Raw genomic sequence first — 13204 nt, 5'->3', positions numbered from 1 at the left:
TCCTTTAGCACCTTACCTCCAGCAGGTAGAAGTATCGGTTAAACTGAGGACTCTTGGTGTCTTCTAGTCCCTTTAACTGTCTAGTGATGAAGAGGAAGATGTCCTAGGGAATTTTGGGAAATTGAGTTAGTGCTGTTGAGTACACACAAGTTTCACAGTAGTAGTGACAAAGATGATCAATGGAGGGCTTGCAACCAACATTCACTTGAGGTGTGCTTCATGGTAAAATAACTTTGTTGTGGTTTTGAATGAAAGAACTGGCCGTCAACGCTGTAATCTTGCTGCAAATTCAACCATGCCATTAATTCACAACTCAATTTTGTTTACTTTTGATGTCAAATTATATTAATGGACTCAATAAGATCTGAGCACATTTTTAAAGGGGTATGCACAATTACTACACTTAGAGATTAAGCTTTGGTCCCTCACTAGTAAGGGCAATGTGTAACCGCATGTGGTGCAGGTGTTAACCGATCAGGAAAGAAAGCCGCTGACGCTAACAGTTTTAACATTAGCCACACCCCTGCAAACCAATATGACCCTGCGTGTGTGCATGAGATCACAGTAGACGCACATTTCAGGGTTATTTTGGTTTACCATAAACTAGCAATCAAACACACTCAACTATTAGCCAGGAAACAGGCCAATAAGTGAACAAAATTCAATATTTTGATTTAGTCCATAAATTTGATGACAGCTGTCATTTCAACTTGTCTAATCATCAAAAAATCTGGACTACTATAAGACTCCCTTGAAGACAGTGTTCAGTCCAAGGTTGGTATCTAACCTTGAGTTTATCATGGGAGGTATAGGGAGCCTCAGGGGCATAGATCCTGAAGATATCAGCCAGGCAGCAGGCCACTAATAGCCGAACATCTTTATTGGGGTTCCTAAGGAAGAACTCTGATGCAAGGTGGAGTGCCAGGCCGAGGTATTGCTGCTTTTCCTCTTCTGAGTCTTGATCCATGTCCATGTATGTCTTCACCACCATCTGTTAAACAGAGTGACAAGGGTGGAGGCTGAAATGGTGGATGCATGCATTTAAAAAAACATAAAGCAAGTGGAATATTTCACAGCTCTGTTTCAATACAAAATACAGTTGCTTGTGTTCCCAGTGTTTTTGTCATAGAAAAAAAAAGGTATGTAAAAAGTATGAGGTGAGCTACATCTTACCCAAACCTTCTACTATAGACCTTCTGGCTAACAGCAACATCTCTAAGCCAATGGGGAATGCGCCCTAAGAAGTTCTACAAAAATTGCTGAATGGCCTTTACATACAATGCAATTGTAATGTAATTAATCCCCTTAGGTTAATAGAAAAGCAGTCTCACCAAAACATCCACCAGAGAGAGCAGACAGGTGACTTTTCATCTGTATGACATAAGACAGGTACTGCCATGAGAGGCACACGTTTTCCTTATCCATTTATGTGTTTCTCCTCTACAAACATAACATTTGCAATGTACTTTGTGATGTATGGCTGACCACTAGACCAGCTACACCTGCAAATGAACAACAACTCCACTGTCTTGGATTGCAGCTGATAAAGGAAGTCATTGTTTTGCTCTGGAGCCCAACAAAGCCGAGCTCCAAGATGGTGACCCTGGACTACATCTAACCCAGAGATGATGTCTTCTTTAGCAAAGCAGCTGGATAATAGTATGGACCACCACATCAGCAACCTGCTCAGCAGGCTAGCAAATATAGAAATTGGGACGGGCTTTAAAACAAGAAAGACCAAATTATTGATGCACGGCATCATTATCTTCAAACATTTAAGGAAACAGAGGTACCAATATCGAGAGGTACCAATGCTGTGGGTTATAAAGAGTTAAATGACTAAGATAAAAAGACAACTTGAGTAGAAAGTGGCAGCTTTCCAGCACTCATCGGTATTGATGTTGTCGTTGCCCTTTGGATTATCACACAACACAAACATAAACTTCAGTTGAGGACCTTTTTATTTCTCAGTAAAATGAAACACTGGCTTCTCAAGCTTATCTTCACACCAGTCTTATCAATCCAATGACTTTTTACAGCTACGGTATCTCTCTTTAAGCTGCTGCTTCCTCTGTGCGTGAGTGTTTATGTGTATGAGAGCGAGCTGAAGCATAGCAGCAGAGCTCAATAACCAGCCAGCAGGGGTGGGGGATGGGCCAAGAGCTCCAGCAGACTGCAGAGCACCACAATTACTCTTACAGACAGACACACACACATACATACACACCTTTCACTCCTACACACACTCGCACATGCACCCCAAGCTTCTCTACTCTCTGTTGAAACACTCGCTACCCAGAGCTGAGGCCCTCTATGCTAAATGTGTGGGACTGTTTACCTGCATTTCTGCAACCTAAATATAACAAAATCTTTAGTTCAGTGATAAAATGTAAGTGACGCATTTTCAAATAACTGCTAAACCAAGTTCTTGACTCTTTCTACAACTGCTAAACGTTAGGCTAAAATTAGGCTGAAGTCCTTTCAGCTCAAAACAGTTCTGTGTATATACAAAGGCAGCTATTAATGAAGCTTTACCTGCCTTAATTTTAACAGTCACAGGTCTATAATCAGGTGCATCATCAATCAAATCTGATACGGACGTTTGCTCTTTTTACTACAAATTAAACATCTACCATCTGTGCTGTTCCAGGTTTTCCTCATTATTTTCAATCAAGAATTCTCTGAGTAGCGTGTGTCTTTGTTATGATTAAGCCACAACTTTATCCTCTAACATGTTTATTTCAACTCCTTCCTCTTAAGAGTCTGTTTGGAGAACAAATGCATAGAGAGGGCCTTGTAGTGTAGTGTTACTGCGGACTATTCGTCATGATTACAACAAAACTAAAGGCACGTGGACATTTACAGAGCTTCACTTTGACCACCTAAAGCATACAGACCCAAGTGGGCTATGGATGCCTTAAGTATAACACCGATGTAACAAGTACAAAGAGGACAGTAGAAACAGTGAAGCCAGGTCAAGTACAATGTTTTACTCAAATCATCCAAGACCACAAGTTCTACTCTTGTGCAAATCTAATGTGTAAAACACCAGCCAGAGTTCATTATCAAACTAACTAATCAAAAAGTCTAAGAGCCACATTTATAGCCACTCCCATTCATTGCACGTCAGCTTGATACATGTTGGTTATGAATTTCTACAGACAAAAAAACAGAAGCTTTCTCTAAATAGACTAATGGCTACTTTTGATGCAGCCTGAGACAGTAGCCACCTCCACATATAGAGATGACTGACAAGAGCTCAGAGTAGTTTTCACACATAAACTCCTTACAATGAGAACCAGGTCTGTCCTTTCTCACATGTAGTACACAACAGGAAGTAGTCCACTTCAGACGCATTTTGACAACTGGAAATATTCTGTGTGGTTTGACAAGGCTGAGTGCAGCAGGAAGACACATCACCCACTTTGAATAGATCTACCTGTTACTTGCACTGTGCTCACATGGGCTCATTTGTGGGAAGATTGCAGGTTAAAGACTGTTTAATGTCCAAACCAACTGCATCAAACGTGTTCTTGCACGTCCCTCTGTTGGGTAATAATTAGAGACCCACAGAGCAGCGCATGTGTAAAGACATTTTGCGTCTAACGACAGAACTTTTTAAATTTTATTCACATTTTACTCTTGTCTGTAGTGAGACTGTTGATTTTAACTGGTAAGAAGTGCTGAAAATCTTCGTGTTGGTGCTTTAGAAGTAAAATTTTGTTATAATTTTATTTTTATAGTTACATTGTAAGGCCGATGGAATATTTTTAATTAAGAAAGCGCCTTTTAGAAAAACAACCAATAAGACATATTAAGGAGTGCTGAATTTTTTATCTGCCTAGTAATTGCACCCCAAGTGTACCAAACATCACAGCTGCAACTTCAAAATCCAAGTCCTCCAAAACACTGTTTATGTGCTCAGCAGTTGACAAGTTGTCTTGTCAGATGCAGCTTGACAAGACTGTTTGCATGAAATTGCAGCAAGCAGCCGGTCACCTAGAGGTTGAGCTTTCAACAACCTTAACTTCTAGTCTCTAAGTAATCAATTCGGACTGACTGCAATTACTCTGAGACAGACGAAGGCAAAGGTTTGCAAGTGTTTCTCATCCAGTTTATGAAGATTGTCAACAACCAGCTGTATTCTGGTTATGTCTCTATATAAACGCAAGAGCAAGATGCTCTTATGACGCTTCGAGCGACACCACTGACCAGCCAATCACTGGCATGCTATCTGTCAACGTCACATTTTTGGATTACCTTGGACCACTTTGAACCCTGGCAGAGTAGGTACTAAAAAAAGGACCTGGTACCAGGCACTAGGGCTGCCACGATTACGTCGACTATTAAAATCGTTGACGACTAATTTAATAGTCGACGCGTCGTTTGACGCTAGATCCCAAAAGGCGCAGGAATAGGTAGTAGGATTTAAGAGTGTAATAACGGAAGATGGCAGCACTGCATGTACAAGGATGCCAGCTGCTGTTAAACCCCGAAGAAGAAGAAGCTCTGACCCAGAATTCATAGCGCGGCCCAGCTCAGTTTCCAACAATGGCGGCAGCTAGTTAGTTTTAATATTACTTATTATATTATATTTATTATTATTATTCTTTCTGAGTAACAAAATAAACATTTAACATATTTTCAGGCGAGAATGTAACTGTATAAACCTAAAATATCCGCTCAGTTTATCAAGACACCACATATTTTCAAAAGCGCTCCGACGTTTTCGGAGACGTCTGTTACCCACTAGCACGATAGCTAGCCGGGGTTCAAGGCTCACTAGAGCCGGTGAGAACACCGGACTCCCAGCAAATCGTTTTCAAACCCACCGCCGTCTTTCGCTACTCAGGTTAAACATGATATATATATATAAGTCACTTAGATAACTTAAAAATGTTATTGTTTGGCTTTTTTTAGTATTTTATTTGTTCCTGATTAATCTCAGCCAAACCGATTTAAAGTTATAGTTTTTACACAGCTGAATAAACGTCAAGCAGAGTAAACTTCACTGAAACAATCTGCAAATGTCATTAAAATTGAATAAACTCTCATCTTGTCTTTATTTTTAGCTAGCACATACCTTAAACACTTAAAGCTGTAAGCTAATGATAGTTATATAAGAGCAGATGTATGCTTGTGCAATAAGCGGTACGTTTTACGTCCAATGGATGCACGATCTGATTAGTCGACTAGTCGCAAAAATAATCGGTGACTAGTCGACTATCAAAATAATTGTTTGTGGCAGCCCTACCAGGCACTATGACCTAATGAAAAACCCTGAAAGCTGAAGTGAGTCGTAGTGAACCGACCCAATTAGGTAGTAATAGAAAAGAGGTTTAAGTCGCAAATGTGAAATTCTGTGCATGCAGATGGCAATAGATCTGAAGTTTTTGTCGATTTATCAAAAACAGATTACAACTGCCAACTTGACTCAATCTTATTATATTACTTTCTTAACACACCTAAGGGCCTTTTATGCTAGCCAAGTCACGATTTTGACATGACATCCTGTGTCGCGAGACAATCTTTGTTGTGCGTCGGTCAGTTATGCACATTTATCAGGGCGTTTAACGCAATATTGTCTGAGTGGCAACACCGATTGTTTAGGAGAATACCGCTGTGGCTTCTTGTGCCTTAACAACGGGCATAAATGGCTGCATCTGTATGATGATGTAACAGTGCTGAGGGAAGCAACCACTGTGGAGCGTATATTGACACCTAAAGTTGCTTTGAAGGCATCAACGGACTGCGAGTGATCTCAGACCTGGTCCTCATCTTTGAAGCAACCATTTCAAAGGCAACGAGTACACAAGCTCATTGCATATAGTCACAATAACTGTGATCATGCAATGGTCTCCAACAACAGTTTTTCCTAGTGTGACTGTAGCATAAAGAAATTTTTCGCAATTAGGTCATATGCATAGCATTGCACTTGCTTGTGTTGTTGTTGGTCTTTCAGGCAACCACAGAGAAGACTGATGTCATAACATATAAATAGCTGAAGTATTAAAAACAATGAAATCTGTCCCCTGCAGCTACTTTGTGCTTTTCATGCTGCTTCTTATGCACTTGTCTTCTTCTCTGCAAACTCCAGTGTTGCCCCCTTTCCTGTTCAGGTCCACTTTTTGACCAGTCACCATTTGACGCCCCATGGAGATGGTGCTATGTGCTGTGGTCTTTGTGAAGGACTGCACACAAGCACATCTGCATAGGTTGCACACCCAAAATCCTTCTCTCCAAGTTGCCAAATACCCAAGCAAAAAACCACAAAGACACTACCATGAATCACACTTCTTTAACCAGCAGCAATATTGCCTACATTGAACTTATGGTATATCCATTACTCTTATCCATATAAGACTAAATTGGTCTTCAGGTTTAACTTAGCAAGAAAGTGTTCAACTATTCAGGTTTTTAAATAGGGTTTAAAACAGTGAATTACAGCTGACACACAGATAAGCAGATGCTGTACACGATGCTTTTTTTAAGCTTAATAACGGCATGACTAGTCTGTGGTGGTGAAAATAATGGTCAAAGTGCCAGCGCATGGTGGCAGAGTTTGACTAAAGCAGACTGTTCCTGCAGAGCCCATAAGGATGCATTTGATTTGAAGGTCACTAAAAGTCCCCAAACCAAAGCCATTCCCACCAAACATTTAAAGTTTGGTGGGAAAGACACATAACAACTTTAAAGTTGTTATGTGTCTTTATCAATTAAAAAAAGATATGTTATAAGAAGCTTGTTTAAAATAAATAAATATAAATAAAAATATTAATATTATCCCAGCAACTTGAATAGGGTTTTATTACAGGATGAGATAGCCATTTTCCATTTGATTCATCTTTAAAGCCTGGCTAATACAGAGTCAGCTTGTAAGCTACTCCCACAAATGAAGCATTTTGCTGCTCACAAAGTGAATGCAGCCATGTCAAAATAGGAGAAAAATGAGTAAGGACAGATATTGGCACTGATTTTCCATCTCCTTTAAATTCTGAATGACAACAGATTTTCTCAGTGCGTGCTTTAGACGCATCTGATGAATACCAATGTTGCATAAAGCATAACATTTTATCCTTGAAACCTGAATTTCTTCAGGAAATAGGCACCACTGCTATTTTTTTTAAACATGCCTTAAGTGTAAAGCCATTTCTCAGTTATTAAACAGCCAAACCCAGGTTTTTTTTTTTGTTTTGTTTTTTTTTAGTAAATTCTAAAATGAGGCATGTTGATATTTTTAGGACTACATGTACAAAATAAATGCTCAGGAGTAATAAAAGGCATTTTAAAAAATACAGCTACATAAGCACTGCACATACCAGATTACACCTAAATCACTTTGAGTCACCTGGTTTCCAATTCTAATTCTGCACTACCGTACTTGCCAGGACTTCAGCCTGAAATCTGTGGAACGTGTTACACAGGATCGACACAAGCTTAACTCATAGCCAGAGATAATGTCTTGTTGACAAACAGATCAACGCAGTGAGTGGTTTGGCAGGCTATCCTTGACAGCAATACCTATGAAGTACCATTTAATAGACTGAAAGCAGTCAATATGTCAATTCAATACAATTTTATTTATAGAGGGCCAAATCATCACAACAGTCACCTTACTGGCTTGTTTTTTTTAACACACTTGTCACAATTCGAACATAATTTTTTTTATTTGACAATATAAAGCGCCTGGCGCTTTATATTGTGACCTAAAAAATACAGAGACAACCCCAACAATCAAACAACCTCCTATGAGCAAGCACTTAGTGACAGTGGGAAGGAAAAACTCACTTTTAACAGAAAGAAACCTGCAACCACAACTGGTCACAAAAGTAATATGCTGTTTTTAAATGTGGAACAATCATGATCTCACATCAATCACGAGTTTGATATAGTACTTACTTACACTATAACACAAACCTACAATATATCACAAACACTATGCAACCTACAACTAGAAAATACACAACGACTATATAATTTTACCACACAACTCAAAGTCTAGAAAACTTAAAGAGAGGAAATGACATCAAAACCCTTCTAAAACAAAATACACTAACTTCTCTGCTGGCAGCACAGTACAATGCAACCCCTACTGCAGATCTAATATCAAACTTTCCGATCCAGCACAGGCTAAACGGTTGTACACATCTGTCTTATACAGTCTGCACCCTGCCATTCAGTACATTTGCCCTACTTGACAAGGCCAAGGGTCGTGTTCTTTATGGTCACTCTAATCAGTTCTCTGCTGTCTGGAAACCATTTTTAATGTGGTAAACACTCTAATATGATTAAAAGGAATCACAGGACCCCTGAATAAAAAAAGTAGAAATGCTGACTTTAAAACTGCTGACTGTTTAAAGTGTGGATATAAAGGTTAAATGCACACGTTTAAAACACCTCTAATGTGTATTTTTTATAATAAATAACCATACAGCAGTGTTAAGTGTTATTTACTGATAGTGATACACCTATAGAGAACTCGCCACAATCTTCAGCCACCACTAGCTTTACAGTACTCTCTAGTGAGCTCTAGGTTATTGCTTAGCTCTCCAGTCCAAAACTTTACTGTTTTAATTCACAAGTCAGCCTTGGATGCAGTTACTTCTTGCAGCAGCTACCAATAAATAAGTTCTAAAATCCAAATGTCCACTCAGATTGAATTCCAGACACTGTTAGCAAATAACAGATAAACACAACAGAGGAGTGAGCACTTAAGGAACTCCCATTTCCCTCAGGTGAAGGTTAGACCAAAAACAGGGCTAAAAAAAGATAATCTGGAAATTTCCAGGCAGCCACAATCACAACTGATATATAATATAATATCCCTGCATAGCTGCTGGGTACAAATTGGCCAGGAATATAATGAATTTAATAATGGCCTGTCAATTTTCTTTGTTCTATTTTAAAATCCTAAGGTGAATGTGCAGTTGATGACACAGCTGACTGAAATCTGGTGACTGGAGGCCATTTGACTACAGTGAGCTCATTGTCATGTTCAACAAACCACGGTGAGATAATTCGACATGGTGTGTTGTCCTGCTGGAAGCAACCATTAGACGATTGATATACTGTGCTCATAAATGGATGGAGATGAACAGCAACAATAATCAAGAAGGTTGTTGAGTTTAAACAGTCTTAGTTGATACTATGAGGCCCACAGTGTGCTAAGAAAATTTCTCATACACTATTACACCACTAGCAGCCTGAAAGTGTGTATACAAGACACTATCATCTGAATGACATATGAGAAATCAAGATTAATCAGACCAGGCAATATGTTTCAAATATTATGTTGCATTATTTTTGTGGAACTCAGTTTCAATTACAATTCATTACATTACATTCATTTTCTTCCACTTATCCTTATCAGAATCGTGGGGGAGCTGGAGCCTATCCCAGCTGTCATACAGTGAAAGGCAGGGTCGCCTATCTGCCGCAGGGCTAACACATAGAGACAGACAACCACATTCAAACTCACATTTACACCTATGGGCAATTTAGAATCACCATTTAACCTAACCCCACTTCCTACATGTCTTTGGATTGTGTGAGGAGGCCGAGTACCCGGAGAGAACCCACGCAAACACATGGGGAGAACATGAAAACTCCACGCTGCCCCAGTTTCATTTCAGTTTTATTTATATAACACCTAATCACAACAACAATCGCCTTAAGGTGCTTAATATTGTATAGTAAATACTGTACAATAATACAGACAAACCCCAACAGTCAGATGACCTGTTCTTAGCTGACAGGAGTGGCAGGCAATGTGGTCTTATGTAGCCCATCTGTTTTAAAGTTCAATGTCTCAATGGTTCAGATTCTCTTCTATAGACCTTTGTTATAATCAATGGTTATTTTTAGTTACCATTGCCTTCCTATAAGGTCAAAGCAGTCCTACCATTTTTCTCTGACCTTTGGCATCAACAAGGCATTTTCACCCAGAGGACTGCTATTTATTGGATATTTTTATTGCAATTCTCTGTAAGATGTGGTTGTGTCAAAAAAAATCACAGCAGATCACCAGTTTATAAAATAGTCATACCAGTCCATCTGGCACCGAACATGTTCAAAGTCACTTAAATCATCTTTCTTCACTTAAGTCATGTTCTGACGGTTGTCTTGACCGTGTCTACATGCTTACAAAACAATGAGTTTTTGCCATGGGATTGATCATTTGCATTAACAAGCAATTAAATGGATGACTAATAAACTGGCCATTGAGTGTATGTATTTTAGTCCCACAAATGTATGAAAAATGGGCTTACACAGTTTCCCCAAATTGATAAAATAGATAAAAGGTACTTCTAGTATGGCCTAACACTATTGTTTATTTAGTTTAGTTTAGTTCAGAGCTGTCACATATTTTAAAGATGTGGTAACTCCTCAAGTTTTATTTACATCCACAAAGGTCAAAAGACTTGTTTATAATCAGTTTTATTACTGCAGTTCTCTTCTTAAATCTCACTTAAACATGACTCACTGTTCTGTTTTGTTCACCAGCAGTAAAAATAGCTTCAGTGTGTAATGTTTGCTTTTCTTGCATTCAGATTTTGGGACCATTCCATTTTTCTACCCTGGGGAGATAGGATGAAAGCCTAGAAAATGTTGAGGCCTATGAACAATACCCCCGCCTGTTTTGTATGGTGTCACACTCAAATTTAAAAACACTCTGTTAGGAACATGACAAGGAGTATTGTTTACAAGCAAAATAAGAGCCAAGACAACAAGGGCCAATAATGACTTAATATAGAGCAGTTTACAAAGTTAGAAGATTTTTTTGGCATTACGCCATGGGCTGGACACTCTTAAATTACGTTAGGGGCAGCAGAAAATTGTGTTTTATTAGAGCAAGAAAGCCCACTAAACATACCTTCAATCGTTTGACCATCTCATCGTTACTGATTTTGTCCGTAATCTCTTTAACTCCAGGAGGATAAATGATTCCTTCCCCCGCCGGTTTCTGCTGTTGCGGGAACTCCATGCTTGTTGATATATGGTCCACACGGTCTTTTACTGGCCTCTATGGGTCAGAAAACAAAAGTTCAACACAACCATGCTACCGCACTTACCAAAACCTCGTTTTAAGCATCTTCCCTATTTGCCAATCATTAATTTTGTTTGCTGAAACTGATAAAACCGTACCAGTATATTTAACGATATTCTAATCCGGTTAACTTTTTAGACAGAAAGCAAGCAGTAAACAAGCATCGTGCATACTATTAGCTTGCATGCTAAACGTGCAAGCTAATAAACATCAGCTCTACATTTTCCGTAGATTTCTCATAAATCATCGCCTGGATGCAGAAACGATCTCAGCTGCTGTTTCGGTAATATCACAGCTATTCGTACAGCTAAACAGTTTGAAAATCACTTTAAATAACAACACGAGAGGCGCCGGTCTATATCTACTGTCATACAGGTTATTACATTAGCTCGCTAGCTGCAATGCAAACATTACTAGCTAGCGGTTAGCATTTTGCGGGAAGGAAGCCATGTTAGCAGTTAGCATCGAGCGGCTAGTACACGTTAGCTAACTGGTTAGCCTAGGCCGCAAACTATTCAGGTACCCATCACATCTCCAGCTACAATCACAGAGGAAGTTAAGTATCCTCTCCTCTTTGCCTAAAATAGCCATGCTCGTGGCCAGTTCCTGTGCTTTACAACTAATGCAACTACTTTGTGAAGTTTAAAAATGAAGCTAATTTACTTGTTACTGTCTTTTCTCAACTTCCGAGCATCGCTCCGTGTTGCCGCTAGTTCACAGGCGAAAGAAGGGCTGCTGCTACCGTCGCCCTGAGCCCTCCTCTCTCAACACCAACTTGCTCCACGGATGATTTTGAACACCCTAACAAATGCAAAATGACTCTACTTTCAACTATACGACTGCGACTCAAACCCCGGGTTGTTTGCCAAGCGCTTCCTCGGTAGTATTTACCTCTTAAACAGGCCGTTTTAATTCATTAGTCTGACACAGGTTGGGCTTAGTTTTCGGCACAAAGCTCTCTGTCCGTTCAGTCAGTGCTGTTTGTGTGAAGGCTGGGTGCAGAACGCCCCCTTCGGTCTCAGACGGGTACTACTGCACCACATACATGGCGGGAGTCTGTAACCGATAGCTGGCACACTTTCTGTTCCTCAACCCACTGTGGGTTTATCCTTAAAGTGCACTTATATCAAAGAACATTTTGAACTCATTAAATGCAATCTTTATACTATTTTATCTAAACTGGCATATAATAACATACACACAGTATTCATGGACAAAAACACTGGAAATATAATTGTATATAAATTTTATTTTCAACAGGGTTAACCCTTACAAATGCTGAGACATATGCTCAAACAACCATAAATTTCCTTTTTTAAGTCTGAAATTTGTTAACTTTTCCTAAAGTGACCTAAAGTATTTTAGACAGTTGTGCAGGTGCTATGCTGGGTCAAATGTGAGCCATATCTATTCAGATGGACTTTAGATCCACCAGTGTGGGTTAAATCAATTAAAATTGTGTTTTTAGGACATCTTGAAACTGTACATGCCATATCTGTTTTGTTTTGTTTTGGTCTTTTTTTGGGGGTGGGGGGTGGGGGGTCGTTTCAGATATTCAAGATGGACCTTGACCTATCTGTGTGTTTGAAGGATCATAAAGGGATCTCCTAAAAACACAATAGTAACACTGCATATGAGTAATCCTATATGGTACATATATGATTATTCATTTCAGACACATGATCTGAAATAGGGTGGCTGATGGAGTGGTTAACACCGCAGATAAATAAAGTTTATGGTTCAAATTGTGGCTGGGACATATCTGTGTGGAGTTTGCATGTTTGACCCATTGCAGAATACCTGGACTGACCTTGCTCCAAGTCATCCAGTGGGCTCCCGCACACAGCCTGACGTCCCAGTCAGGTTAGTGTATAGAATAAGATATTACAGGACCATATAGATAAAATGTGATTTGTAATTTTTTTAAAAAATGGAAAAGTGCTATATAAATGTGTATACGTTGCATTTGCACCTGCAAGTACAACTACCCACAATGTAAAAGAAAATAAAGTAAAATCTAACAATAAAAATGAATCCATTTATTGCAAGCTTGCTAAGAATAAAACAGAGATCAAGAGAAGAGTTGGATGGAGATTATGAAGGCACCTAAGCTGACTTGTCAGTGAGTGTGGGAAATGTGCAAATCCAGTCGATACA

The 13204-nt window shown here is 39.3% G+C and overlaps 1 protein-coding gene across 4 annotated transcripts in view; it reads right to left on the bottom strand.

The window, feature by feature from the left end:
- Nucleotides 1–12043, bottom strand: part of pds5a (PDS5 cohesin associated factor A) — a 28078-nt gene extending 16035 nt beyond the window's left edge. For 3 of the 4 annotated variants that reach the window (XM_006787241.3, XM_006787244.3, XM_087841773.1), the window contains exons 1-4: nt 11939–12043; nt 10874–11023; nt 788–991; nt 17–103 (exon numbers count right to left, since the gene is read on the bottom strand). In XM_006787241.3, the coding sequence (XP_006787304.2) occupies nt 17–103; nt 788–991; nt 10874–10984 (402 nt within the window). In that variant the 5' untranslated portion in view covers nt 10985–11023; nt 11939–12043. Of the gene's footprint in view, nt 1–16; nt 104–787; nt 992–10873; nt 11024–11710; nt 11861–11938 lie in introns of those variants that run through there. The other variant, XM_006787242.3, reaches the window with a different exon arrangement.
- Between the last annotated feature and the right edge of the window lie 1161 nt (nt 12044–13204).

The sequence above is a fragment of the Neolamprologus brichardi genome, chromosome 6 (assembly GCF_056152115.1).
Source record: "Neolamprologus brichardi isolate AB-2024 chromosome 6, ASM5615211v1, whole genome shotgun sequence".
Lineage (NCBI taxonomy): Eukaryota > Metazoa > Chordata > Actinopteri > Cichliformes > Cichlidae > Neolamprologus > Neolamprologus brichardi.
The sequence above is the reverse complement of the archived record's forward strand: the minus strand, read 5'-3'. Positions and strand labels throughout refer to the sequence as shown.